Genomic DNA, 25460 nt, shown 5'->3' on the forward strand with positions numbered 1-25460 from the left:
AAAGTCTGGAGAAAAGAGGAATTCAAGAAATACAAACAAATAAAATCCTTTTAATTTTCTCCAACAAAGTGCACGCCTCAAATCTACAAAGCAGCACAGTACAATGCGATGGAATAAATACAATGAAATCAGTTGAAATAAAAATGAGAACAAAATAAAAGAGATGCACAGGGATCTGCAGAATCACTGGTCACAAGAGCGAGTCAGGCCTTTCAGAAAGGCTCTACAGTAGAATCTTCTTCCTCATGATGAAGACGACCCGTCCGTCTCTTTCAACAGCAACCCTGTAAAAAAAAACTGCACTTTTGGAAATGAGGACCACCAAACTGACATGGAAGGGAACGCCCCTGCATACCCTGGAATACTTGTGCAGCTGGAGCAGGGATCTGCGACTCACCTGTTCCTACTGCAGAGAGAAAACAAATAAAGTGAACGTATTTTCAGTTTCAACTCAAGTCTATGCGGTGCAACTGTGTTTTTTTTTCTCCGTAGGGTGAAAAAAAATGAACATAAAAGGCAAGGGAACAAATCCCCCTCATTCACAAAATAATTTAGTGCTCTTTAAATAAAATTCAAAACACTATTTTCATACGGTGGCTCTCAAAAAAAACAAAAAAACATCACAAATGGAAAGAATATCCTCTAAGAGGCAAGAATCATATTAGGAAAGAACTTAATCCCATGAAAAAAGACAGTATTAACAGTTAAATTCTGTACAGAACGTAAAGTCAATGTACGTACAGTACCTGCAGATGTTCTCATACAGTACAATCCTCTTTTTACATACGATGGGCAGCTCCAGCCTGATTTATATACTGCCTTAGCACAGGTGGAAAAAGCGAATATTTTAGCTTGCAGTAAATTTAATGGTTATTGGGCCAAAGTTAGAAAAGAAAAGTGGAAACTTTATTGCAGGATGGTCTTCTTCGGTTGCATACTGCATGTTTTACATAACCTCTCACTTGGAACATGAAAAAAAAGGTCAGTCGGCCAAAGGCAGGCAAAAAACAAAGGGCTAAAGGAGTTAGCTGTTTTTTGCCATCAGTCTATCACAGAGGTTAGAGGTTACGAGATCTCTCGGATTAACTACCTGAACAGTACATTCGTGGCCAGTATTGCACTTTACCAGCCAAGTCCCCCCCCCGATTCAGCCAGGCGAGGACCCCCAGTGCTGACTTTGTCCTGTAAGTCAACACTAATCCAGTGATGAGAAGAGACTGTAACCAGAGCTCATCAGACTGACTGGGACCCCCATCTGCCATCACAGTTTAAGCTCATTGGCAATTTTGCAGGCGATATTCTTAAAGGCGATGGACGTGCCCGATATCCTCTTGAAGCGCACGCCGTTGAGGGAAAGGCGGGGCAGCTTGCACACCTCCATCTCCCACTGAACCAGATTGTCCTGGCGGGCGTCGCCGTGGACGCAGAAAAGCAGGAATCGCTCACGCTGCTCGTAGTCGCAGCTGTTGGCGTCCAGGACCTTCCGGATCTCTCTCATCATGTCGGCGGGCTCCATGGAAGAGGTGGTCTTCATGCTCCAGGTGAAACGCAGCGAGCGGGGCTTGGCATCTCGGCCTGCATCTTCTTTAGAGTCGCCAGATGCGCTTCTGCGGCATCAGAAGATACAGAAAAGAGGGTGAGCAGATAAAAATTGATGCTCGGTCCATCTATGAGATCAGCCCCGTTCTCACCTTGGAGTTTCTGTCCTGGCACTGGCTTCTCCCTCACTAGGCACCCTGAAATAAAAAGGACAGCAACAGACTTCTCATTTTCATGCTCTAAATTCAAAGGGAACCCTCCCACCACCCCCAAAAACTTCACTGGAGACACACAGGGGGGTGTCAGGCATCATGCCAGGGAAGAATCCACACTCCCGGGTATCATGGGGCTCATCAGCACACAATGAGGTGACCTCTTTGAGCTCACATTACCCATCATCCCATCTGATGCACCCAACCTTTCCTTAATCCCCAGTGCTGTGCAAAGAGTGCTCAGATATCTGCTGTGCTTTGGTTCTCTGAAGCTCTGCATGAAGATGAGGGAGAGTAAGGAGAGGACATGTAGGGCCCCGAACAGTAGATATCTGATGGCTTAGTAGAGACAGAGCTGAGATTTTTAGTCGTGGACGTAAAAGGAGGAGATACACGGCATAACAGGGGTGGTTGTAGGCGAGGAAGTGGATTGGTGGGCAGAGTAGGGGTTATTACACACGGCCAGCATTACGGTATGGGGGGGGATCGTCTCTTTAGAGTTTTTTTTTTTTTTTTTTGGATAGAAGTACAGGTGCAGCAAGCATTGTGTTCTCCTACCTCCGGGTTGACCTGAAAGACATAGCTCTAGGTGGGGAGAAGAGGAGAGAGAGCTGTGAGCTTCTAGCAGATGGGGCAGCTTGAAGCTGAGACAAGGAGCCAAGTTACTGAGGGGGGTCAGTAATTCATGTTTCATTTTAAAAACAAGTAAACAGACAGCTCTTCGCTCCCCTGGCTGTGAGACCATTGCATTTTTACACTCCTCGACAGCTCCCTTCACTGACCTGCGGACAAACTTGGAGGTGATCTTGCTGATGATTCCCGTTGACGTGCCCCTGCGTTGCTGCGCGAGAGCCCCCGTGTCGTGGGACAGCGTGGGCGAAGCTGGGGGTCCGTTGTAAGTAGCACTGCGGCGATCTCTGAGTTGAGCTCCGTGAAAGGTGCTTCGGCTGGTGGTGCCCCGAGGAAAGCGGTTCTTCTCTGGTGTGGTGATGCTGTGTGCAGACGGAGAGGTGGAGGGACCGCGTGGAGAAGAGCTGCAACAGATTAAACAGATGAATCATCTAAACCAGGGTGTCCACACAGAAACAGACATTTAAGTTAAGGATTTTTAAAAGGCCCATCCAATTAGATAGATAGATAGATGACTTTATTAATCCCCCAATGGGGAAATTTCATTTATCTGTGGCAGCAACACGACATTCAGAAATAATCTATATAATATAACATCAATAAAGGACATCACAAATTACATTTATATTAGATAATTAAAAATATTACTAAAATTATTATGAAAAATTATTATCAAAAATGAGATTCTTATTAAATAAAGAAATAAATATTAAATAAATACAGCTGCAAAAGTGTAAAAAACATGCGGTCTGCAAAACATGTAAACTGTAAAAAAAAAAAAAAAAAATTACAAATTTTTTCAAAATACAGAAATAACTAATGAAGTTCACACTAAGAACAAAAACAAACAACTGTTCAGGAACAAAAAACTATTTAAAATTGAAAAAACAACAACTACAACAAAAGTAAATGAATCAATGACTAAACAGAAAAACACCCCTGGGACCGTGGAGTGTCACTTTGACACGGTGTTGTACAGTCTTATGGCTGTGGGGAGGAATGACCTGCGGTAGCGCTCCTTCTTACACTGAGGGTGCAACAGTCTTGTGCTGAAGGAGCTGGTCAGCGCCTCTACAGTTTGGTGTAGGGGGGGGGGAGGGGTTATCCATGATGGATGTCAGCTTAGCTAACATCCTCCTGTCCGCCACCTCCTCGATGGACTCAAGTGTGCAGCCCAGGACAGAGCCGGCCCTCCTAACCAGTTTGTTAAGCCTCTTCAAGTCTCTGCCTGCACTGCCCCCCGCCCAGCACACAATTCCATAAAGGACCACTGAGGCCACCACAGTGTCGTAAAAGGTCCTCAGCAGCTGTCTGCACACGCCAAAGGACCTCAGTCTCCTCAGCAGGTGAAGGCGACTCTGGCCCCTCCTGTACAGAGCATCCGTGTAAAATGGTATTTTTGCTGTTTTTAACACGTACATGTGTCCTTTTTCTCATGGTGGAGGGTATATTTAAAGAAAATTAATCTCAAAATTGTATTTCTAAGTATTTCTTTAATCAAATAGTTGTGAACCGGAATTAGAAGAAAAAAGCCAGTTGGAAAAACTTGTAGGCATGACGTAGAAGCTACAAGAGCAAATCAGAAGTTCTCTGCTCTGCTCCATTCTGAGGCACCCACTTGTACACAAATCAATCCATGTACGTCTTTGTTTACCTAATCTGAGCCTTAAAACTGTACGGCTGGATGGCTCCAATATTGCTCGCCATTTTTGTTTCACTGGTAATGTTCAGTTGGGGGGGGCTGTAAGCTAGTGGGAGATGGATTGCTCCACACCAACGGTCCTGTCCACAACTCAGAGGTGAATTTATAATGAGCAACTGCCGCTCTGCAGAAACTATGTCCTAGAAAAACATAGGTTTTTTTTGGGCTACAAATGGTATCTTTATAATTAAAAGACCACTGGGAACACTTTGAAAATAACTTAAAAGATGATTTGAGTGGGACTTTAGGATCTTTTTACAAACAATTAAAAATCTATTTTAAGACAGTAAAAACGAAACAAGGAGCTAGAGTCTGCCTTTTCGATCACCATAATACTCATTGTGCCAAGTTTAAATGTCTTCTGATAACCCGTGCAGTTTGCTTCTGAAGAATTTCCACTAACCAGTTTTAACCACCATGAGTAATCCACATTTTAAAGCCATTTTTCCCTGAATTTGCACTTTCCCATTTTACCGCACAAACGAGTATAAGCTACTTAAAAAAACCTTATGGCACAGCGCATCCCAGAAATATTTTTTTATTAAGTGAGAGGAAGTCACATTGCATTGATGAGAAAAATTTGACGATAATTTAAGACATTCTAATGCCTTATTTTAGTAAAATTCAATTTAAGTCCTTTTAAGATATGCAGCCATCATGTCAACAAAAAGATGGAAAAAAAAGGTAGAAATAACTACTGCTGACCTGGCTTTCAGCTCTGTGTTATCCTCAATAGGGGGCAGTGTGCTCTTTGAAGGATGCCCCGACGAGGACATGGACTTGGTGTGACGTGGTCGTGTGGAGCTCGTTGCAGTCGACGGGGTGCTCCCTGAAACTTCAGTTAAACTGAGAACAAACCAGTTTCATTAAAGCGATTTATCTGCAGACAAACCAGCAGCAGAACAACATCCAGAACAGTGAAAACTCCCAGCCTGTGTATCAGCGAGCATTTCATCACATACCTGCTGTCTTTGCCGTTGGGAATTGCTGAGTATCGGTCAGTGGAGGATCGCTCGCACACATATGTGTTCCTGCGAGTCATTGAACCGTTGGTCTGTGTGAGAACAGGCAAACCAAAAGCATTGATTCGTTTTTCACTACAAGGTCATAACAGACAAAAAAACATGAGGGCAAACATTAGGATGAACTTCACATTTTCAAAAAGCCACATCAATTATATATTAACGGCATAAATGAAGTGTATTTTTCTAAACACTGAGGTTGAACCCGGTGGCCCTCTCTGGGTTTTGGTCAGTAAAGAAACTGGTCTAAATGGCTCTGCATGCAATTACATTTCTGAAGCAGGAAAAGTATCAGATTTATGAATGAAAAATGTATTAAAAAAGTCAAAGGTAAGTAACTAAAAATCACTCATTCAAACTTATAGTTGGCTTTTACAAACCAGTATAGGTTTAGTTTGGTTTTGCTATTCTGATTTCACTTGTTAAAAAATACTTCTTAATACCGGAAGTACTAAAACAAACAACCTAAAAAAAATGTATAACACCAGGATGGTGTGATAGATACTTTGTAAAAACCTAAGAAAAATAAATCTATTTTAGTGTTTATAGTACTTACAAATATATTTAAAATACATAAATATTTTTTTCAACATCCATAAATCCAGGAACTCACTCCTACAGCACTTGTGGCTTTCTTCCTCTCCTGCACCCCCAGCGGCGAGGCAGGAACGTCCCCCTTTGAGGTGCTGAGCTCGAGCCGGTGCGCTCCGTCCCACTCTTCCCTGTGGTCACTTTCCACACTCAGGGCCTGTCCCCGCTTGGAATACGAAACTGCTGGTGGCACAGATGGACCCACTAAAAGAGGCCAAAAAAATATACGTTCCTTTATTTTTATTTGGTCCCTCGTATAACGTCTTTAACACTGAAAAGGGGAACAGACGGGTACAGTGACGAAGCGACAAGCGAAGCAAATCAAAGCCAGGAGATGCACCCAATTGAGTATCAATTAAAAGCAAAGATCACGATTTCCCATCACACGTACAGCTACAGAAGCTGAGACGAGCATGTATTAAGAAGCAAAGCTGTTCCCTCGTCATGCTTTGAAGTGCTGTTCCAAAGGGAGCTGCAGGAAAGCAGACAGCCAGAAGATGGCGCAACAAACAATGTCTCCAAAGACACAGGAGGAAGCTGCTGCACAGCCAGAGCAGTGATTAGGCCGAGTCACTCTTTAGCATTTAAGACAAACAACTTGATGCCTTTGTGAGGCTGTCCTCAGTTTGGTCTCTGATTTAAAGTTAAAGCTGTTGTTTGATCCTGCAGTGACTGAGTAACTTCTCCCTACACAACAAGCAGCCCGCAGCACTCTCAGAGCTGGGAAGGGCGATGTTACTTTACTTGGCTTCTCTACGACACCACCACCACCACCACCACCACCATCATCATCCCCACCATGATCACTGTAGCGGCGCTGCTTCTGATTGGTCGAGATGCTGCGCGTGACCTTGGGGTGAGCGGGAGAAACGCTGGAGCTGTTGTTGATGTCGCTGGTCGGCCTCTGCCGCTGGCCCAGAACACTGTTCGTCAGAGGCTCGCTGCCCTCAAACTGAAACACCAAGCAGAACGCGTTGGCAGGAGGCGAACATGTGACGGCATCAACAAGGAAGTGAGCTCACCTCTGGAGCTTTTCGACCCAACAGAAGGTAAGTGGCCATGATCTCGTTATACTTCTGGTTCTGGAGGGACTCTGTGACCTCATCTTTAGGAAATCCCATTGTCACCATGAGCTCTGAGGAAAGCAAGATGTGAATGGAGAATCTGTTTTTAGAGAAGAAAGCAAGGATGTCAAAACTAATCTCACAGAGAGAGACAAACCTATTCTGGAGGAGTCATTAAAGTCGGCCTCTGGCTCAACGTAAGGCTTGAGTTCATCGTCCTCGTGGCCCACATTCATCCAGTGGTCTTTCATGATTTGCTAACAAATCAGCACAAGTAATTGAGTTTTAAGTCAGTTCTAGTAGATACGAGTTTACCAGACAACCCAACTGCCATGGCAGAAAGCTGAAAGTTAACAATTATCAATTGTTGGTACAAAAATCTGCATTGGATTGCAGTCTGGCTATAAGGACGAGGTATTTACTGATTGCAGACACAATGAAGGGAACTGACTACTCCATAAAACCTTGAAGGAAAAAAAAGTAGAAACTTCAGCCTCACTATTGGCTGCAGAAATGAATGAAAACAGATGCATGCATCACTAAAAAAAAATTAAATTTACATATTTCTTGTGCGAAACATCTTTTAGCTGATAGAAAAATGATGTTCCTTGATATGTTATGCTCTAAAATGCAATTTGTTGACAATTGAAAGCAGCAATTAAGGGCTTCTGTGTGACAGCTGCTGCTGTGCCAAACATTTCAGAGCTGAAGGCCCACAGCTGTGGAGCTGCAGTGCCGGTGCAGAACTCCAAGAATACCTCCAAACTGCCTCGCTTGACGGGGTTCAGCACGAGGAGTTTCTTCAGCAAGTTTTCACAGTCTGTGGACATGTAGAAAGGAATGCGGTACTTTCCCCGGAGCACCCGCTCCCTCAGCTCCTGCACACCACAGAGACGGGTGGGGGGGGGCAAACATGAAAAGAGTGACTGAAGGGATTTTACAGAGGGAGCATGACTTTCATTTTCAGCTCGTACAAATGAAAAGATTAACATTTATCAACATTGGGAACAACTTGAAAGGTCCTGTAGGCTTGTGTGTTGAAGTTCCACATTGAGCTGTGCACAGTAAAGACGAGTTCCCTGATAAACGTCTTTTCTCATAACATATGGCCTAACAATCTATTCATTTACACGTCAATAGTGCAATGCAAAAAGTAGGTTATTTAGTCCAGCAATACGCATGCATAAGTAAGTATATTCTGCATTGCATATTTTTTCTCTCAAATCTTCTGCAATATTAAAGCAACAATAATTGATCTTCATCGTGTCTCAACACAGAAGACCTCATTTTTGATTCATGAATTGAAGCAGCAAACCCCAGGACTCATTCATGCTTCCAATATCTAAAGTGGCTGATTCAGCACTTTCTGCGAATTCTGGCCTTTACGGTCTCTACCAGTTCACCTTTTCTATCATGATTTCTGCTGCATCTGAACAAAATCATCAGTCTATTGCATTGAGATCTGCATTATCAACATTGAGGCTCTTGTTTTCTGACCCACAAATCTCAGGCTGCAGATGTAAGTTACTGTAGTGTAAGTTAGCAGCATGGGGCAATTTTCATCAGCAAAGGGATCAGTCTCAGAAAATAGATTTGTTTTTTCTCCAGCAGCAATCCTTACATTATTTTTACAGCATTTATATGGAGTTAATGAACAAACTCCTACATTTTAGGCTTTTATGGATCCAAACAACTCCACTTTCACATAATTACAACAAAAGAATGTTGCCCATGCTTTTACAGGTTTGAATTGTTGTACATATCCTGATCATTTCTAGAGCAAATGCTCACCTTGAGGTTCTGCCCATCGAAAGGCAGGGAGCCGCTGACCAGTGTGTACAGGATAACCCCGAGACTCCAAACGTCCACTTCAGGACCGTCATACTTCTTCCCCTGGAAGAGCTCAGGAGCAGCGTACGGCGGAGATCCACAGAAAGTGTCCAGCTTGCTGCCCACAGTGAACTCGTTGCTGAAGCCAAAGTCGGCGATCTTGATGTTCATGTCTGCATCTAATAACAAGTTCTCTGCCTGCAGACAGAACCAACAAGACAAGAGGCAGGATTAAACAAAAGTACAAGGAAATATGATCAATGACGTTATTTATCTAACAAAATGGCTTCAATATTTTACCTTGAGATCTCTGTGAACTATCCTCCTCTGGTGGCAATACTGTACTGCAGACACAATCTGTACAATGACACGGGTCATTTAAGTAAAAAAGAAAATGTGAAGACAGAGGGAAGCAGTTAGAAGCAAATATTCTTTAATTTTTTTTAGTCTCTTTGATTTGTACTTTGTTTTTTACTTTACTACAATGATTTTAATTCACTAGAATAACAAATCATCCTGATATTTAACGAAACTCATAAAAAAATGAAAGTTTAAGGAGCATCTCGTTCCAAAGCCACAGTTCTTTCTCTGATTCACCAGTTATTGGACATGACATATGAAAGACGCACTGAGTTCTGTCAAAACAAAAGAGACACGGGGCAGAAAACATGCCGTTCTCAGTGGAAACCACCAACCTGAGCGCGCTCACAAACAGGAGCGCATTTACCTTTTAGAATTCTGAGCTGTCACACACTCGTAGTAAGACACACAAACCGTCTACACACTCATAGTGTGTTTTTTTAGACACAAGGATCCTGCATTCTGATCAAAATATATATAGAATGCAGATTTTTTTCAGCTCAGGATGACAGAAGCTGCATCTACGTTACACGTCTTGCTTCTTAGATGGAACCACTAGGTGTCAGAAGAGCCTCTCCTATCTGAGCTCCCCCTTCCCTCTGCAGTCAGTGACGAAGCTCGATCTTGGTGCATGCAGTCTTCCTCTGGAAAACATTGATGAGATGACGACAGCAGCGGAGATTCTGGTGACTCACCTGCCTGAACTTGGATCTGGCTTCCTTTTCCTTCATCCTGCCGTGAGCCACTAGATAGTCAAACACTTCCCCTGCAGGAAAAAAAAATACACAAAAATGTAAGTCATTTAAAAAAATTAAGCATAGAAAAAGAAATAGATTTAAAATGATATACATACCACCACTGGCATACTCCATAACCAAGTAAAGAGTCTTCTCTGTTTCGATGACTTCAAACAATTTTACTGCCAAAGAAGTAAAGAATATACGGAGATAAGAATTTACTAGAACTTAGCTACTTTAACCGTTCTATGCTATTGGTTAGAAAACGTAAAAAAAAAAAAAATAAATAAGGAAAAAGTTGCAGCTTAGAAAAAGCAATAAAAAAATCAATTACATAATCCTACTTCAAATAGGAAATATGTACTTTAAAAAAACTGCAAAACAAAAAACACTAAAAATGTCAAATATTTTTTTATATTTTTCTTAATATCATGATTTTTATGTATGAGCTACAACCTACCTATATTAGGATGATTTAATATCTTCATTATTCTGACTTCTCTGAAGAGCTGTGGAAACACAGAAGAGATTTTAATCCACAAAAAAATGCATCAAATAGTCAAACAGCAATGGTTTCTGCAGGGAAATGCTTTCAAAGAACATTTTTTCAGGACTTCTACAGAAGTGAAAGGACTCCAGCTGAAATATCAGCATAAATCAGAAACTGGATTACACCAAAGGAGAACATGATGATGGGGAGGCTTCTGTGGTGCATAAAGCAAGTTGACTGATTCAGTGACCACGCTGCACTGAAGTCTGCCCTACATAGATAAAATACAGAATTACAACTGTACTGACAAGACGCTGGCAAGCAGTCTGACCAATCAGCCGTCCAAAACAGCCACTCAGCAGCAGCAGCAGCAGCAGCAGCAGCAGAGCCTGCCAGCCACTGCAGAGCAGCAGGACGGGTTCACAGAGGGCCAACAGCATCATCTCACCGTGCACACACTTAAACAGCAGTAACGTTATAACGGAGGTAAACTAAACTGAATGATAATACTCTGCATATAAAAGCAAACTGAGCAACACGTCGTCTTCTGCTGTGACTCCCAATTATGTGGAGCTTCTGAGTTCAGCTCCATCCTATTGGTTTTTCAGGCAAATTTGGCTCAGACTGTTAGTCAGACTAAGATCCTTCACATTTAATGGCTTTAAGTAGAAGAGTTTTATGCAACGTTCTTTTTTTAAAAAGGTAACCATCTCCTTGTATCACATTTATTAAACTCCTGGAGTTATACACTTGCACCTCTTTAAGCTGCAAAATGACAAATGTTCCCCTTAAAAAATTTCAAGTGAGCAATAAATATGAATTTAGTAAAAAAAAAAAAAGTAACATGAATATCTCACTTTTTCATTATTACATCAAGGTTCTTTTCAAATAATTGCTTTTTTTTTTTTTTTTTACAAACAATTTCTCATTTTTTGTTTTAAAACTTTAATAAAGAAGAATGTCAAAAATACCATTGATTAAACAGATTGGAGTAACAAAAAAATCCTCAGCCAAATGCAAATTTGCTGAATGTGCTCTGAAAAAAATATCAGCCCAATGAAAATCCTGATTTTTCTTCCATAGAAATGAATGTTTTTTAATATTTGATCAAATAGTTTCCAGTTTCTCTAACAAATATTTGTAATCGAGTCAATTTTTGCTTTTTTTTTTAAACTCAAACTCAAGCTAAACTGTACTGCAGAGACTTTCCTCTGAGCTCTGTCTCTACTTACTCTCCAGCCTCTATTTTTCATTCCTACCTCCTCACTTCATGAATTCAAACTTCTCAAAGTGCACGATAATCTGCAGCAGAGAGCTTCGAGCTCCTAATATTGCTCTTTTCCTCAAACAGGTATTGACTTTTCAGTCAAAGCAGGATGCTGTTGTGTTATCTTTGGAGCCGCACAAAGTGCTCAGTTATCTGCTGTTTTCTACAGCTCGGTGAAGGCTGTAAGATGTTTAAATCACTCCCACATGCAGCATCATCATCCCACCTCACAGAAGACTAAAGTGAAAATAGTTTCAAACAGAACCCTCATCATCAGGGGAAGATTTCAGTCCATTTTCCTGTTGAACGGGATGTTTTTTGTGACTTTTGGTCTCAGTTTTGTCCTCTGATATAAAGTTTTTTTTTCTTCTTTCTTCTTCTTAATTCAAAGTAGATTCGCAATCTAACTAAATCCAGAACAAACAGCAAAAATTCATTCTGACTGATGACACCGTTTCAGAACTGCCTGAATCACCACATTCCTAAGAATAAATAAATAAAAACCCTTCATCATGGACATCATGCTTAAATTCATTTGCATAATCTGTGCCTACAGAAATGCACAGCACACATTCACAGAAAGAACAGTAGGAACACATTATAGTGTTTTCCTCCAATCAGAGCAGACTGACTGTCTCAAAGAGACAGGAAAGCATTAAACAGCATTTAAGACCAACATATCAAAAAGTGTGAATTTGTTACAAATTTAAAAACATATTTTGCTTTTGGAGGAATGGCCAAAACTTCAAAATCACTGTAGAAAACATAAGGATATAAAATGTATTTACAGGTATTTTCTGCCTCTTTTCGTAACAAACAATTCTGGAATTTTCAGGAAACATCCCATTCAGCTCAATTAATTGATGAGGCAAAATGAGGCTTGTATGTGTTGAAAAATCAAAGAAAATAAAAATAAAAGGCCGGTAAATATCTTTAAAAAAAATGTTACACCGACCTCTGAAAGCAGAGTTTTTCCTCTCATGCATTTAAAGTGGAAGGATCTGGCCACAGTGACCAGACTGCAACATGGGATAAACAAACAAGTCACAGCGGAAGGTATGAATCTATTCAAGTGTGCCGGAACACGAGTAGGAAATTCTTCATTTTTCCCCGAATGAAAGATGGACGGAAGGGCTGATGTTTCATGTTAGGCTCTTCAATCTTCCTCTGTCTCGCCTGCGTCATTACCCTGAAGGCCCTCACATGGGAAGCACGCGTGAAGCCACTTGGAAAAAAAAAAAAAAACTGGAGCAAATCTAAGCAGCACAGTGGAAACGACAACAAACACGGAGCCCGTCGATACACACCCAATAGGAATCAAGCCGCCATGAACGCCAACAAGAGATAATGAGTTGGAGGTCTTTGATTTTGTACGCTATCAGTATCAATAATATCTACAGAGACAACGGGGAGTCACAGCGAGGCATGTCTCTGCAGGGAATATCTGAGGCAACGATTAAGGTACAAACGGTCATTTCTGCTGATGAACGGAGACAAAAGTCACAAAAATAGTAACGACAACAATGGTGCACCGTGCACGGCGACGCGGCTTAATGTGTGCATGGAACTCAGCAGTCTGTGCCAGTGACCTACTTCCAGCCACCCAGAGGCACTCAGACTCACAAACTAGCCTTAATTACAGCAGAGTCTACATGCAGAAGGGGCACAACAGCAGATATCTGACAGGGGACACCTACAGGAACTGACTGGACTTTTTCAGTCCCAGTGGCTAAACACAGATTATGAATCGCAGATTGTCTCTATTAGCCGCATTTGTGCGTGCATTTTTGAGAGAAATTCCCTTGAAAAGGATTGGATGAGACACACAAAGCGGAAGACCAACTGTCTGCCTCATCTCTTTGTCTCCCTCTTCCCGGCTGGTCCTCTTTCCCGTCAACATCATGCTCATTTCTTACCGTCATTAAACAATAGTACGCTGGCAAACCGGCACGTCTCAGCACTTCTTAGAAGGTTGAATGTTTGAGTCCCTCCACAGTCCACCTCAGACAGTCGTGCTGCCCGTCTAATTACATTCCAGTCTTCTGAACAGGACCAAAGCCTCCATAGCCTATGGGCTGCGTGGCGTTTCACTGGCTAATGCACAGTGGCAGGACAAAGGTCGATGTAAACAACAGCCATTACGAGATTTTGACCTCTTGGTGGGCTTTTCACATTCAGAAAAGAACTTTTTTTATTGCTTAAAGCAAATAAACAGGAAAAATGTCCAGTACAGTCAGCTATACAGCAGCTTGAAGGCACATTTTAAAGATTTTACAAGAGATTTTTCAATTTCTATTAAATAAAAAGTACTGATCAAATATACAAATTAGAAAGGGCTATGGGTTAATCTATATGGTGGGATGACAGCAGTGTTTGTTAGTTAGAAGAAGGGATTAACTAGGAGGCCTATTTTAGGGCTAAATCGCCTAAAAACCATGACAACGTCAACATCTGACCGCGTCCGACATGTGATGCATTTCCTGTGGTAAATCTGAAGAGGGTTTTTTTTAGGAGCTCAGCTGATCTCATTTCCTGTTGGACTGAAATCCTCACAAAGTCATGGCAGAGCCAGTAAGCTTCGTGAGATCAGACCAGTCGCATTTTAAACTCGGAATCTGCTTTCAAACTGACTTTTGGATGAAAAAAAAAATTAAAAATAGAGGGAAACCCCATAGCGAAGTATCTGAGATATTATATAAATGGAAATTTGTCCAGAAAAAAATTCATTTTATTTATGACTATTTTTTTGTGTGTGTGTGTGTGTGGGGGGGGGGGGGGGGTCTACTTCATTGTCTTCTTAGGAAAGAAGATGTTTGTAAAAAAATAAAATAATAAAAACAGGCATTCATAACCTTAAACTCATTGTTATCCAGCTTTTATTGCATGTGCATAGCAACATGTATGTCACTCTGCAGGATCTGCAGAGTGCCGGCTGTGCCTACGGTGCCGCATAGAGCGCTCACCGCCTACCTCCTCTGAGACGATAAAAAAAAAACACAGAGGTCAGTAGCATTTTGACTGACTTAAAATCCGACTCATAAATAAAAACAGAGCTGCACTTTTTTATGACAGGCAATTTCTTCATATGTAGAATCCTCGACTGACCCCATCAAGGGTCAAGAGTAAAAACTCAATCCAGGATAAATATAATCCTAATAGATAAACTGTATCATTATTTCATGTGACCTTGTTAGTAGCTTCCTAAAAAATAACAGAATTTATCCCACTGGACTAAGGACCATGTTTATATTCACTTCAATATTCCAAACTTAATTCTAATAAAGCACAAATCCACAGAAAAATTCCAGCAAAAGCAAGACTCAGAGGTGGCAAAAGAACAGTCCCCTTAATGTGTTAGAGTTTTGTTCCAGAAATCTTGCACAGAAATAGTTTCTCCTTGTGGAATTTTTTTTATATATATATTTATGTATTTATAATTACAAAAGTTACAAAATATTAGGATCTTCTGCCAGCAAAGCAGACAGAGGTCGCTTTCCTGACAGGAATTTATGCTCGTTTTCAGAAAACAATTTTGAGCATTGATTAGAAGAATCAATTTTTAAAAAACCCAGTTGTGGTAATGTGAAGCTTCTTCTTATGTACCGGTATACTACGAACTACGAGTTTATTTCTGTTTGATCTTTTTAAAATAAAGGCACATTTTTGTGACTAACAAATAAGATAAGGGAGCTATTTTCACAATCAAAGGTCACAAAAAATAAACCCTATGACCTTGATGTCTAACCTGCATCAGAGTGGCTAAAATGCTTTCATAAAATGTTTCCACAGTAAAGCTCTCACAGGGAAGGAACAGGACACTTCAAGTCCATGAGACAATCGATTGGATCAGGGAGACGGCTGCTGCATTACAAGAGAAGCTTGGTTCTGCATTGCAGATGGCACATCTGTACACCATTACAGGAATCTATAGCCCGTTGGACATCCACATGTGCTATTCATATACATCCATCACAGACACGCAAACAAGCGTCAACAGCATAAAACAGACGCAGCTTGCAGCCATGTGCTCAAATGTCATCGCATTTTTAAAAAAAAGGGTCATCTCACACACAAAAAAAAGCTGAAAGGACAGATCCTCTTAGGTCCACTACAGCTGACATATGACAGACCTTCTGAATAATTGATCACAGATATCCTGATTGGCCTGCAGACTCGCATGATACATCGGCCCCGCTACGCTACGTTCATGACCTCCAGTAGTCCAAGCTGCTGAAATCACTTGATATGCTGGACACCAGCAAAACAGCTACAATCAGAATAAACAAGCACAAAGGCAAAAGTCCGTTTAGGAGAATCAGAGCGCTTTAACGCCTCAGGGCTCGCTGTAACTGAAAACTCAGTTTGTTTCCTTTACAGGAACGTAATGGAGTCGGAAATGTTGTGAGAAGCATTCCTATCGGTCAGCCGCACATGTGATTTATTTTTAGACTCACAGTAGGAGATGCTGGCTTGTATTCTTACAGCAACAGAGTTCACATTATTATAGGGATTACTTCATATTTGCATTTACACGCAGAAAGATTTCATAATCTGTCCAAACTCTCTGCGGCAGCAATCAATCAGGTTAACTAAGACGTTCTCACCCGCTTCCCATCCCAAACTGACCGTCAAAGGAAAGGAAGGGTGACAAGAGTCTAAATAAGCCTCGTGCTCTGTTCTGATTATATTACGCAACCCACGCATCCTGTGTTCAAAGAGAAAAAGGCAGAATGGCTATTGAATGCTGCAACCTGGACATTAGAGTTACCAGCTGGCTGTAAAAAAAATGACTCACCTTTTGTAGACTGGTCGGATTAAGCTGGGTTTTGTCTATAATCTTGACCGCCACCTAGAGCGAGAAGACAACAGAACCATGTGAAAAACCAAGCATTGGAAGGAAAAATTTAGACAAAGACAGCAGAGACCCTTTGTGTGGTTAAACTACGAAGCAACATTTTCAAGCTTCAGTGTGTAGACAATAGGGATGCAATGATTCACCTTCCCCACAATTCAGTTCAAACCCTCGATTTTTGGGTCACAGTTTTTGTTTCGGTTTAATATAGTGGTTTACAAAACAAGAACAAAACAACAAAAAAAATCTCTTTTTGATTTGCTAATAAGCAAGTAACAATGAAGAAAAACCTCTCAGTTGGCAGAAACCAGGTGTAAGTTAATAAAAATCATATTCGATATATTAAAGTTAGTATAACACACGTGTTTGACACTGAGGGTAAACATGTGCAAACGTATGCAGTAAGAATGCAACGATTCTTTTCTCCCACGATTCAGCTCAATGGTGTCCAAGCAAACACAAGACAGAACAAACCACTTTAAACACAGAATCATAAACACGAGGCATGTAGATGGGTTACAAAGGGAGGGTAAAAAAAAAAAAAGTATCCCCACACTATATTCACTCTATTTGAATCTATTAAATAATTTTTAAAAAGTGTTTACAGAGATATAGAAAGAGAAAAATTTGCACACAACAGTTAAACTCACAGGAGCAGATCAGTTTGGGAGGCTGAACCTGTGAGGTTGGCGTCAGTCTGCATGACTGTGCAGGTCAGCTATCGACCGCCGCCTGCATCCATTGCAATAATCCTCCCAAAATGCAAAGCGAAACAGAGATGCTCTCCTCGCTTTCACAGAACTCAGCAGCTTCTGCAAACCACTAACAGAGCCAGACTGCAGAGTCACCAGTACCAAAAAAAATAAATAAACCACACATCATGCTGATAAATGAACGACAAAGCACTTTCATGGTGTAATGCCGTTACACCAGAAGAAAGCTGGTCCTCACAGGGAAGTATAGAAAATGACTGGTTTCCTTTTTCTGAATGTGTTTATGTGGTCCAACCACATGCAATTCAGAAAAAGATGGACGTTCATTACAATAGCATGGTGGTAATGGAGCTAACCAATGCAGTTAAACGGCTCCTACAGGCCTCCAGAGACTTCTCAAACAGCCGACAGTATTAAAGATTTCCAATGCATTTGTCTTTTCTCTTTCAAAGTGGTTTTTCTGAACGATGTGCCGAAAGCAGCCAATAAAAACGAAAAAACAAAACCAAATATGTGTAAATGAATCTGCAGATTCTGCACAAGAAGGGAACTTTAAGAAGTTTTATTCTGGCAGTTTTGTCGTCGTCAACGAATATTTAAGAAAAAATAATAATAATAATTCCACTCTAAACCTATCAAATACTGTCATAATTCCTTTTTCAGCAACTAAAAAAAACAAAAGTTTTGAGTTTATAGAGCCCAGGGGACAAAAAGCTGTGAGCACTGGTCTCATCTTCTACTGCACTTTACCACATTAACAGATATAACAAAATGTTGCACCTTGGACCGGTAAAATATATTGGAACAAGTGGGGCAAAAATTTAATCCTCACTTTAAATTTAAAAAATAACTATTTTATTAAAAAAAAAAAAGCCTTTTTTCCAAGTCTTAAGCAAATATTAAATTTTACTTCTTTATTTTGTTCATTTTCTTGCCTGATCATAATCCGACCTTCCAGCTCTATTGCAACTGTGGAGATCAAAAACATCCCAATTTATACAGACTTTTCCATCCGACCTTATAAGCAGCCAAAAACGCTGCTTTTCTAAAGGGCTGCTCTAATCTAAAGATACCTGTGGCAAATGCTGAGTCATGGTGTAGAAGATGCAAGTTATTCAACCCAAGCAGAAATCCCCCCCCCTCAAACGTCGGCGCATGTTTTAATTTCATCCCAAACCAGAGGCTGCGCTTTGTTTGAATACAATCCTTGCAGAAAGAGAGGAGAGTTCAGACTGGAGATTGCCACACGCTGTGGAGAAAGAAAGTGTGCAGGTGGTGCCTATTTGCAGAATGTCTTAGGTGGGCAGCTGCACAGACGCTCCATTTCTCTCCTTCTCCTGCTACGAGCTAACATGTTTGTTGAAGTACGCACACAGAAGCTGGACAAGTCCTTACTTGGTTAATGACATTACTTTTCTTTAAACAAAGTCATCAAACTGTGGGTTTGAGCTCTGATGGACTTTCTTTGGGTGAATAATTCAGCTTCAACGCAGCAGAAGGACAACAGGCATCACTGTTAATTATTCAGCGCATGCGCAGCTTAGCGGCCATATGCTCCTCACCGTGCTCAGGCCCTATGACTAGCCCTGCGTGAAAAAAACAAAACACATGAATGTTTGGACAGATGACGGCAAACTTAGTCACAGCATCACTTGTAAGCTCAACATGTTCACGTGCTCCTGCACGCGTTGACGTTACCGCTGAGCTCCTGTTTTGCAACCGCAAGGCCATGAACCTGTGTGCTTACAGGAACTATTTCAGTTCCAGCAGGAAGCAGCATTTCAGATCAATACTACAGAGGTATGATATCCAAAATGTCCAAGCATCTCCAGAATGTTCAGTTTTTCTTCAAACCTGAGAAGACAGAAAACTGGACGTTTTCATTGATTTCCTTTCCAAACTGCTAACTTTACTCACTACTAAACTGTTCTGCCAAATAACCATCTTCTCCATTATGTTGGAGCTCAGTGTAGACCAACAACTACTAGAATAAATCAACACAAAAAGAAACAACCCAACTAGAGGGAAAAAGGAATTTCCTCTTCAAAGCTATGAGCTTTCTAATCACTATTCATTTATTTACTTATTTGTTTAGTTATTCTTCATGCCAAACTAACTATGCATATAAGATATTTCAAAATAAAACACACTATAAACAATAGAACAGACAGAGGGAACTTACATCTACTTCATCGGGAAATCAACACAGGACAAAAACGACAAATAATGGTAAATAAGCATTAATTCTTTCCAAAATCATAACCCCTTCCTGAAAAAAATCCAAGTCAGGAATCTAGAGTCAGCAGGTACTTTCTGTTTGGAACGTTAATATATTGTGAATAATACATTGACGGATTTTAACGTTGATATTTTATCAAGAAATATTTGTGATTAGCACAGAAAGAAGAATAAAAGTCCCCTGACAGAGTATTTGTTACAAACCGAAACAAAAAGTAAAAAACCTCTGAAAAGAGGAAATTTTGTTCAAAAAAAACATAATAAGCTGTCATGAAAACGATAAAACGACTATTGGTTAATAAAGGTTTATCAGTTGAACCGTTTAGCAAAGAACCTAAAGATCAAGTGATGTTGTCCCTTTTGATGCCATGAACTGTTGAATGTAACCAAATAGACAAACTTCCAACCTCCACCTTCCCTCAACGTGCAAAAGAAACAGTCATTAAATTGTAGTTTAGAACCAAGCTACACAAATGACATGGACATTACAACATCCACTGACCTAAACCGCTGATAATCAGGCCAAACCTACAATATCACAACCACATTTACAGCAATATCACTGGATTTTAATTTCACACCTCTACTTTCTGCTGTGTGTCTGTTCTTATTTTGTTTTTTTACCACAGCTGATTTTCTAATAACTCATATTGAAAGATTAGTAACAGTTGGGTGTGAAAAACAGCTGGGTGTTTGATAAACTATTAAGAAACAACTAAGAAGGATGTCTTTCACAACTTATTTGCATCAATGCTGAATTATTTTCTAATGATTTTACTAAAGACATGCAACAGTTTATTGAATATATACAGTTTTTATCAATAAACCTATTTTTATATATATAAAAATGTAAATTTAGTAAGGAAGGACTCTTGGCTCTTTAACTGCCTTCTGCCCTCCAGTCTAATCTGAAAAGTTGGGCCATAGTTAATGCTTGGATTGCATTTTTCTTGGTTATGTTACGTTTCTACAGTTTCTCTCTCTGGCTTGATCTTGTCTTAGCATTCCGATGAGTCAGCAAAGGTCTCAACAAACAAATAAAGTAGTGTTCAACCTTCTCTGCCAGAACTGCGTTTAGCAGCCTCAATCCAATCGCTTTAAAAATCAAAGGACACCGAGCGGATCTCGCTGTTACCAGCTGGGCCTGCTAGAACACTTCTGCACACTGATATGACTCAGTGTCTCTGAAACTCAGATGAGGGTGGATAAGACACTAGATCAGGTCCATCACAAAGTGCCGTACGTCGTAGAAACGGCACTAATTAACCAAACATCAAAGCAAAGGTGTCCATCAACCCGACAGGTACACAGTGTACGACAGCGGGAAGGAGTGTGGCAGACAAAGACGTGACTGAACTAGTTTGGTTTAAAAAAGAACAAATCTGAACAAATCTAAAGCAAATGTCATATAAAAAAAACAACCAAAAACTATTGAGAGTGGGAGAAACTTGAACAAATAATGGCCTCTCTGTGGTTGTGATACAACTCCTTTTTTTAACTATGCATTTTGTAGTTCTTCAGGCAGAGACTAAGCTAAAGCCTGGGTATGGAGGTTGAATCGTATCTGTGCTGCGGGTTTTTCGGTTATCCGGCACGTGGAGAGTCCTTAAGGCTCATACGGCCAGCTTGAGAAATTCTAAGAAAATGGAACGTCTGATTGTCATGCATGTGAAAAGTATACTGCGAAGTATTTGCAAGTTGCACGCAATTACGCAACACTGTAGTTATTAGTAAAGTGCAAGTATTGGCTCCTTACTGACTGCATGCAAATGTCGCACACACAGGTGTGCAGGTGATATCCAGGAGCCTGTAGGACACACACACACACACACACACACTACACTGTGTCTAATTTCCTGATTTTTTAACAGTCTGGGTGTATGCAAAGACATCCAAGGAGCCGGCACTTATCATGTGAACAGCACTAACAAACTCCTTGCACAGTGCACAGGATTTGGTGGGGATGAAAAGAGGAAAAATCTATACGACACGCTTGCATCTGACCTACTTCACCCTTTATTTACCCTTGCGTGTTGCATAGGGTTCAAATGTGGATGAACATTTTTGCTTAACGGATCTATAACCTCGCCATTTCGTGCGGGCCCCACACAAGTTTATCCATTTTTCGCCTGCAGACGGCCTGTAGTTAACTGTAAGGACAGTTGTAGCTAAAGCTTGCATTTTAGGAAACAAAGAATGTAAACATGAAAAGCTTTTCCTTTCAGTATCTGTTTTTTTTTAAGTGGAGTCCTATTTAATGTGTTATAAACCATCTGCTTTTAAAAAATGGTCTGAAATCCAGGAAAAGTGTTATTGGCTTCTCTAGGTGCCGTTAATGAGCAGATGTTTTCTGTTGACACCCAGGCCGTTTAGCATTGCCAAGAATCGTCCCTGAAAACCCATTTTTGCTTTAATAATTAATTTTTTGTCTGATCCAAGTGTTCCTTAAAGTATGTTCCTGCTAAAAGAATGTCTTTGAGGCCAAAACTGAGTCATGAAAAAAGGTAGAGGCCTCAAAAATCAATCAGCAAATGTTTTAAAAATTTGAGAGGAAGTCATGCAGTGGACCCATTACAGGTCCAGATTCAAATTTCTGGCAGTTGTTCATGTCTGTTTAGCTGCATATTTAAATAAATATTGTAAAGAATAGTGGCCCAACATTTTTTCCGATGTTGGCCGCACAGGAAAACGGTAATTAGTTTATTAAATGATGGGAAGTACTTGGCTCCTCTCTACTTTTGGTTTGGTTTGCATTAGAAATGACTATTTTTGGCAAATCTTCTTGTTTATCTAAAGTTTCGACCTGTCAGGTCATTCTAAAACCTGGCAAAAAAAACTGTTTTTTAATGAGGAAAAACCTTCAACTTTCCAGATTTTGTTTTGCCCTCAAAGAACTGATGGCATTTACCTCTCTTCCAGTCAAAACGTGTCTCGCCAGCTTCACTTTGGCGAAATTTCCTTTCCCAATGGTCTTCAGGAGGCGATAGTTGCCAATGTGAGGATGCTCGTCTGCAGAGGTGTAGGAGTTGCGACATCGCGGCAGACTGTGGCGACTCGCAGATTTTGTTGGGGGAGGCGGGGGTTCAACGAAGCCATCCACTGACGTGTGCTGCAGGAGAGCGACAAATGAGGAGGAAATTAGGCTCTTCATCACAGGAAGTCTTGAACTATTATTTGCATACACACAAATACGACACAGTTAGTCCAAACTGGTTGCTTTTGTGTCAAAAAGGTGGAACATTTCTTTTGGGTATTTTAAATAAACATTTGCTCGTACAGTTTTGCATGGCAAAGCAGTAACATTTGCCTTTTAAGGTAGTGTGGTTATCTAAATGTGCTTTAAATTAAATTGTCTACTAATTTTTTAGAACATGCGGTGGTCAATGCATACACCAATTTGTGCCACAGGCCTCAACATAAACCCAGAATGATCACTTCACCTGCATGCATAACAATCAGGAAAGGAGCCATTTTTAAGAAACTCTTCACTTTGATCATAGTGGCCAAAAAGTTCACTTTTTGTGAACATTCTTCCCATGTGCCTCAGGCAGGATCATTAGCAAATGTCTGATGTTTATTTATTTTTTTTTAAATCAAGGATGCAGGAAAGTGCATCAGCACTCCTTTCTGAAGATATTTTGAAGTCGAAAATGGTCTCTGCTTTGCCCCTCTGGCAATTCTAGGATACGTTCTAATAAAAAAACGTCCTTGGAGCTTTAGGTCTGAAGATGACCTCCAACACTGCTAAAGACAAATCTCAAAACTTAGGAAAAAAAGCTGTAAAAACCATAAATTTAATTTTCTGTTTTCAAAAAATTAAAATCAAAAAACAGAAAAACCCATCAAAGCAAAGATTTACTATGATTTTGCTAACAAGCTCAGCTCACAAGAGGTCCTTAATCGTAGAAAAATGGGTCAGGTACAATATTTTTCTCATTTATTTTATCGTATAACTAACAAAAACATAAAAACTTTGGCTGAAATGATGCGGTTTCCTCTTCTTATACTCTGCACTTTAAATCCTTTACTAAAGACACCGTTACACTATTTCTTCACATTTTATTTCAAATTCTAACCCAAAGATAATATTGTTAAAAAATAAACCTTATAATTCAAAGCTTTTTAACCAGAATCTGCATCTGCTTGAAAGAAAACACACGTGTGAAGGTGAACTAGGTAAAGCACTGACACAGACATTACGCAGTCTCCTCCAGGCGGCTTTTTCTCCTCTAAAACACCTGCTAATGTCAGTCCAGGTCAGTGATCCCATGATCCTTTACTCCTAAGCAACACGCCCAGCCGGAGAATAAAACCTTGCTCTGATTACCCAGGTTGCCCTGCTCCCATTTCACTAGGGAAACGCTACACCCTGCAGGGTTTGCATCACCCGAACCAGCCTACCCTGCAACCATACATACCCCCACACATAAGAAATGTTTGCTGATAAAGTTGGTTTCACTTGCAAAAATGTAACCAAACAAAAGAGAAAAGCTGCTAAAAGCCAGTCATGTGTATAGGTAATAATAATCCATCATCAATCTGCAGGCTGGGGCCTCATAGAAGCACCTTTGTGGTTAATGGTAGTGATGCTGAGACTCTGCTTTAATAGGCACACTGCAATCTATGCATTAGCCAGCCAAATGCATTAGAAGCTGATACTGGGATGCTCAATAATGCATCTACTTTGATGCAGCAGGCTAAAAATGTGACTTAAAAATGATTAAAAATCTGGTTATAATCCAGATCTTAATAAGGAATCATATAAAAAATTAAATAAAAGCCTCATTTTTGGCATGTAAAAAGATGAATCTTCTGAAGCCTGAGGATCTCCTCCACTCATCTGATCTCAAATGATGCCTGATATTCTGGGACTTCACAATAAAAGAGAGGAGAGCATTCCTTCACACTCAATGGGAAGTCCCAGGTCGTTTAGGCGATGCCTGCTGATAAAAGCCTGCTCATCGGGGCCTAATTATGAAACTCCCTCCTCAGCCGCCAGCGTTCAGTTAGCCTAACGGGGCGAAATTAGGTGACGGCTGCCACATTGCGATGCCAAGCGTTGCGATTGAAAAGTAGGGCAACAACGACTTCCCCCAGCACCACCACCCACCCTTTGAAAGTATTGACGCTGTCGAATAGAAAATACCCCCATATGCAAGCGGGGAGCGGCAGTTTTCCCAGAGGCCTCAGAGACGGCGTCTGAATGCCCAACGTGGAGACAAAAAGCGCCGCTAAAGCCACTTTCTGACGCAGTCTGCAAAAAAGTGGGGCAACCAGAGCCGCACTGTTATTCCAGGTTCCACCCGGCTCCACGCAGTCCTTCCCCACAGAAAGAGAACCAGACCAAACCCATCGGTCGGGTGTAACGTTAGCCTCCACTAGCGCTGCCATTAACCACATTGCTGCACAAAAAAAGAAGCGGCGAAATAAGAGCTTTCCGGTCACCATTGTTGCGTTCCCCCTCGCGCCGCCGCATTTCTCCCCACCCTCCACCGGACACTTACATTCTCGGTGTCGCGCTCGTTCACGGTGGGCAATGGCGTTCTGGTCGACATCTTGCGTGCTTGGCAGGCCGCTCGGCGGTGCAGCGGGCTGGGCAGAGCGGAGGCTCCGTCCCCGCTCTCTCTACATCCCCTGAAAACACCGCGGAGAGCGGCTCTTCACCGGAGCTCTGCGCCCATGGAGCCGCGCCGACACGCGAGATTTCCTTATCGGCTTTGAGCACTTCCCTTCAGGTGGAGCAGACAGGAAAGGAGTTTTTTTAAAAAAAATAGAAAAAGAGAGAGACTAACGGGGGAGAGGGAGGACAGGCGAGGGAGGGGGAGGCAGGCCAGGAAGATGCGTCGGTAACGGACGGACGGATGTGCGCGCCGCGCAGCTCATCTCAAACCTCCCACCAGGAAGGATGGAGGGATCTCACCCACCGTTCGCTTTCATGCACACAGGCTCTTTGTCTGCTCTTTTGAGGCTCATTATTCAATTCACCAGAAAGTGGTTAATCTCTCAGCTGAAGACAGTCCTTCAGATTCAGTCAAAGCACGCAAAAGTAAATGAAAACAACATAGATGCTTGTTTTTCTGCCCTAAAACTTAACTTTATTATGCTTTGTCAAAATAAACGTCACTAATAAGGAGACGATGAAAATAAAATGTTCTATTTTTAAAAATATTTTAAGGAAATGGGAACTTTTTGTTATGTGATTTTGTTTAAATC

The 25460-nt window shown here is 41.1% G+C and overlaps 1 protein-coding gene across 4 annotated transcripts; it reads right to left on the minus strand.

Annotated features, from left to right (window-relative positions):
* Positions 1–28: 28 nt before the first annotated feature.
* Positions 29–25117, minus strand: mark1 (microtubule affinity regulating kinase 1). 4 transcript variants are annotated; one of them, XM_020709567.2, is made up of 19 exons: positions 24752–25117; positions 22156–22356; positions 16240–16293; positions 10148–10196; positions 9804–9869; positions 9646–9716; positions 8891–8947; positions 8552–8788; positions 7519–7638; positions 6918–7017; positions 6719–6831; positions 6441–6648; positions 5719–5900; positions 5046–5137; positions 4789–4929; positions 2534–2785; positions 2310–2336; positions 1692–1736; positions 29–1607 (listed from the first exon to the last, which is right to left on the minus strand). In XM_020709567.2, exons 1-19 carry the CDS (start codon positions 24800–24802, stop codon positions 1262–1264), a joined length of 2412 nt encoding a protein of 803 aa, XP_020565226.1. In that variant the 5' UTR covers positions 24803–25117; the 3' UTR covers positions 29–1261. The 4 variants fall into 4 exon arrangements, with proteins under 4 accessions (XP_020565226.1, XP_020565227.1, XP_011482739.1 ...); XM_020709568.2 differs by having other exon boundaries at positions 6495–6648; positions 24752–25116; XM_011484437.3 differs by lacking the exon at positions 2310–2336 and having other exon boundaries at positions 24752–25115.
* Between the last annotated feature and the right edge of the window lie 343 nt (positions 25118–25460).

Source organism: Oryzias latipes, chromosome 15 (genome assembly GCF_002234675.1).
Source record: "Oryzias latipes chromosome 15, ASM223467v1".
Classification (NCBI taxonomy): domain Eukaryota; kingdom Metazoa; phylum Chordata; class Actinopteri; order Beloniformes; family Adrianichthyidae; genus Oryzias; species Oryzias latipes.

Excerpts from the sequence above, each read along its gene's own strand:
- mark1 (XM_020709567.2), bottom strand. The coding sequence starts at position 24,802 with ATGTCGACCAGAACGCCATTGCCCACCGTGAACGAGCGCGACACCGAG. Across the intron at positions 16,294-22,155 it reads ACGTTTTGACTGGAAGAGAG|GTGGCGGTCAAGATTATAGA; the intron begins GTAAATGCCATC and ends TTCTCGCTCTAG. Across the intron at positions 1,737-2,309 it reads TCTTTCAGGTCAACCCGGAG|GGTGCCTAGTGAGGGAGAAG; the intron begins GTAGGAGAACAC and ends TTTTTATTTCAG.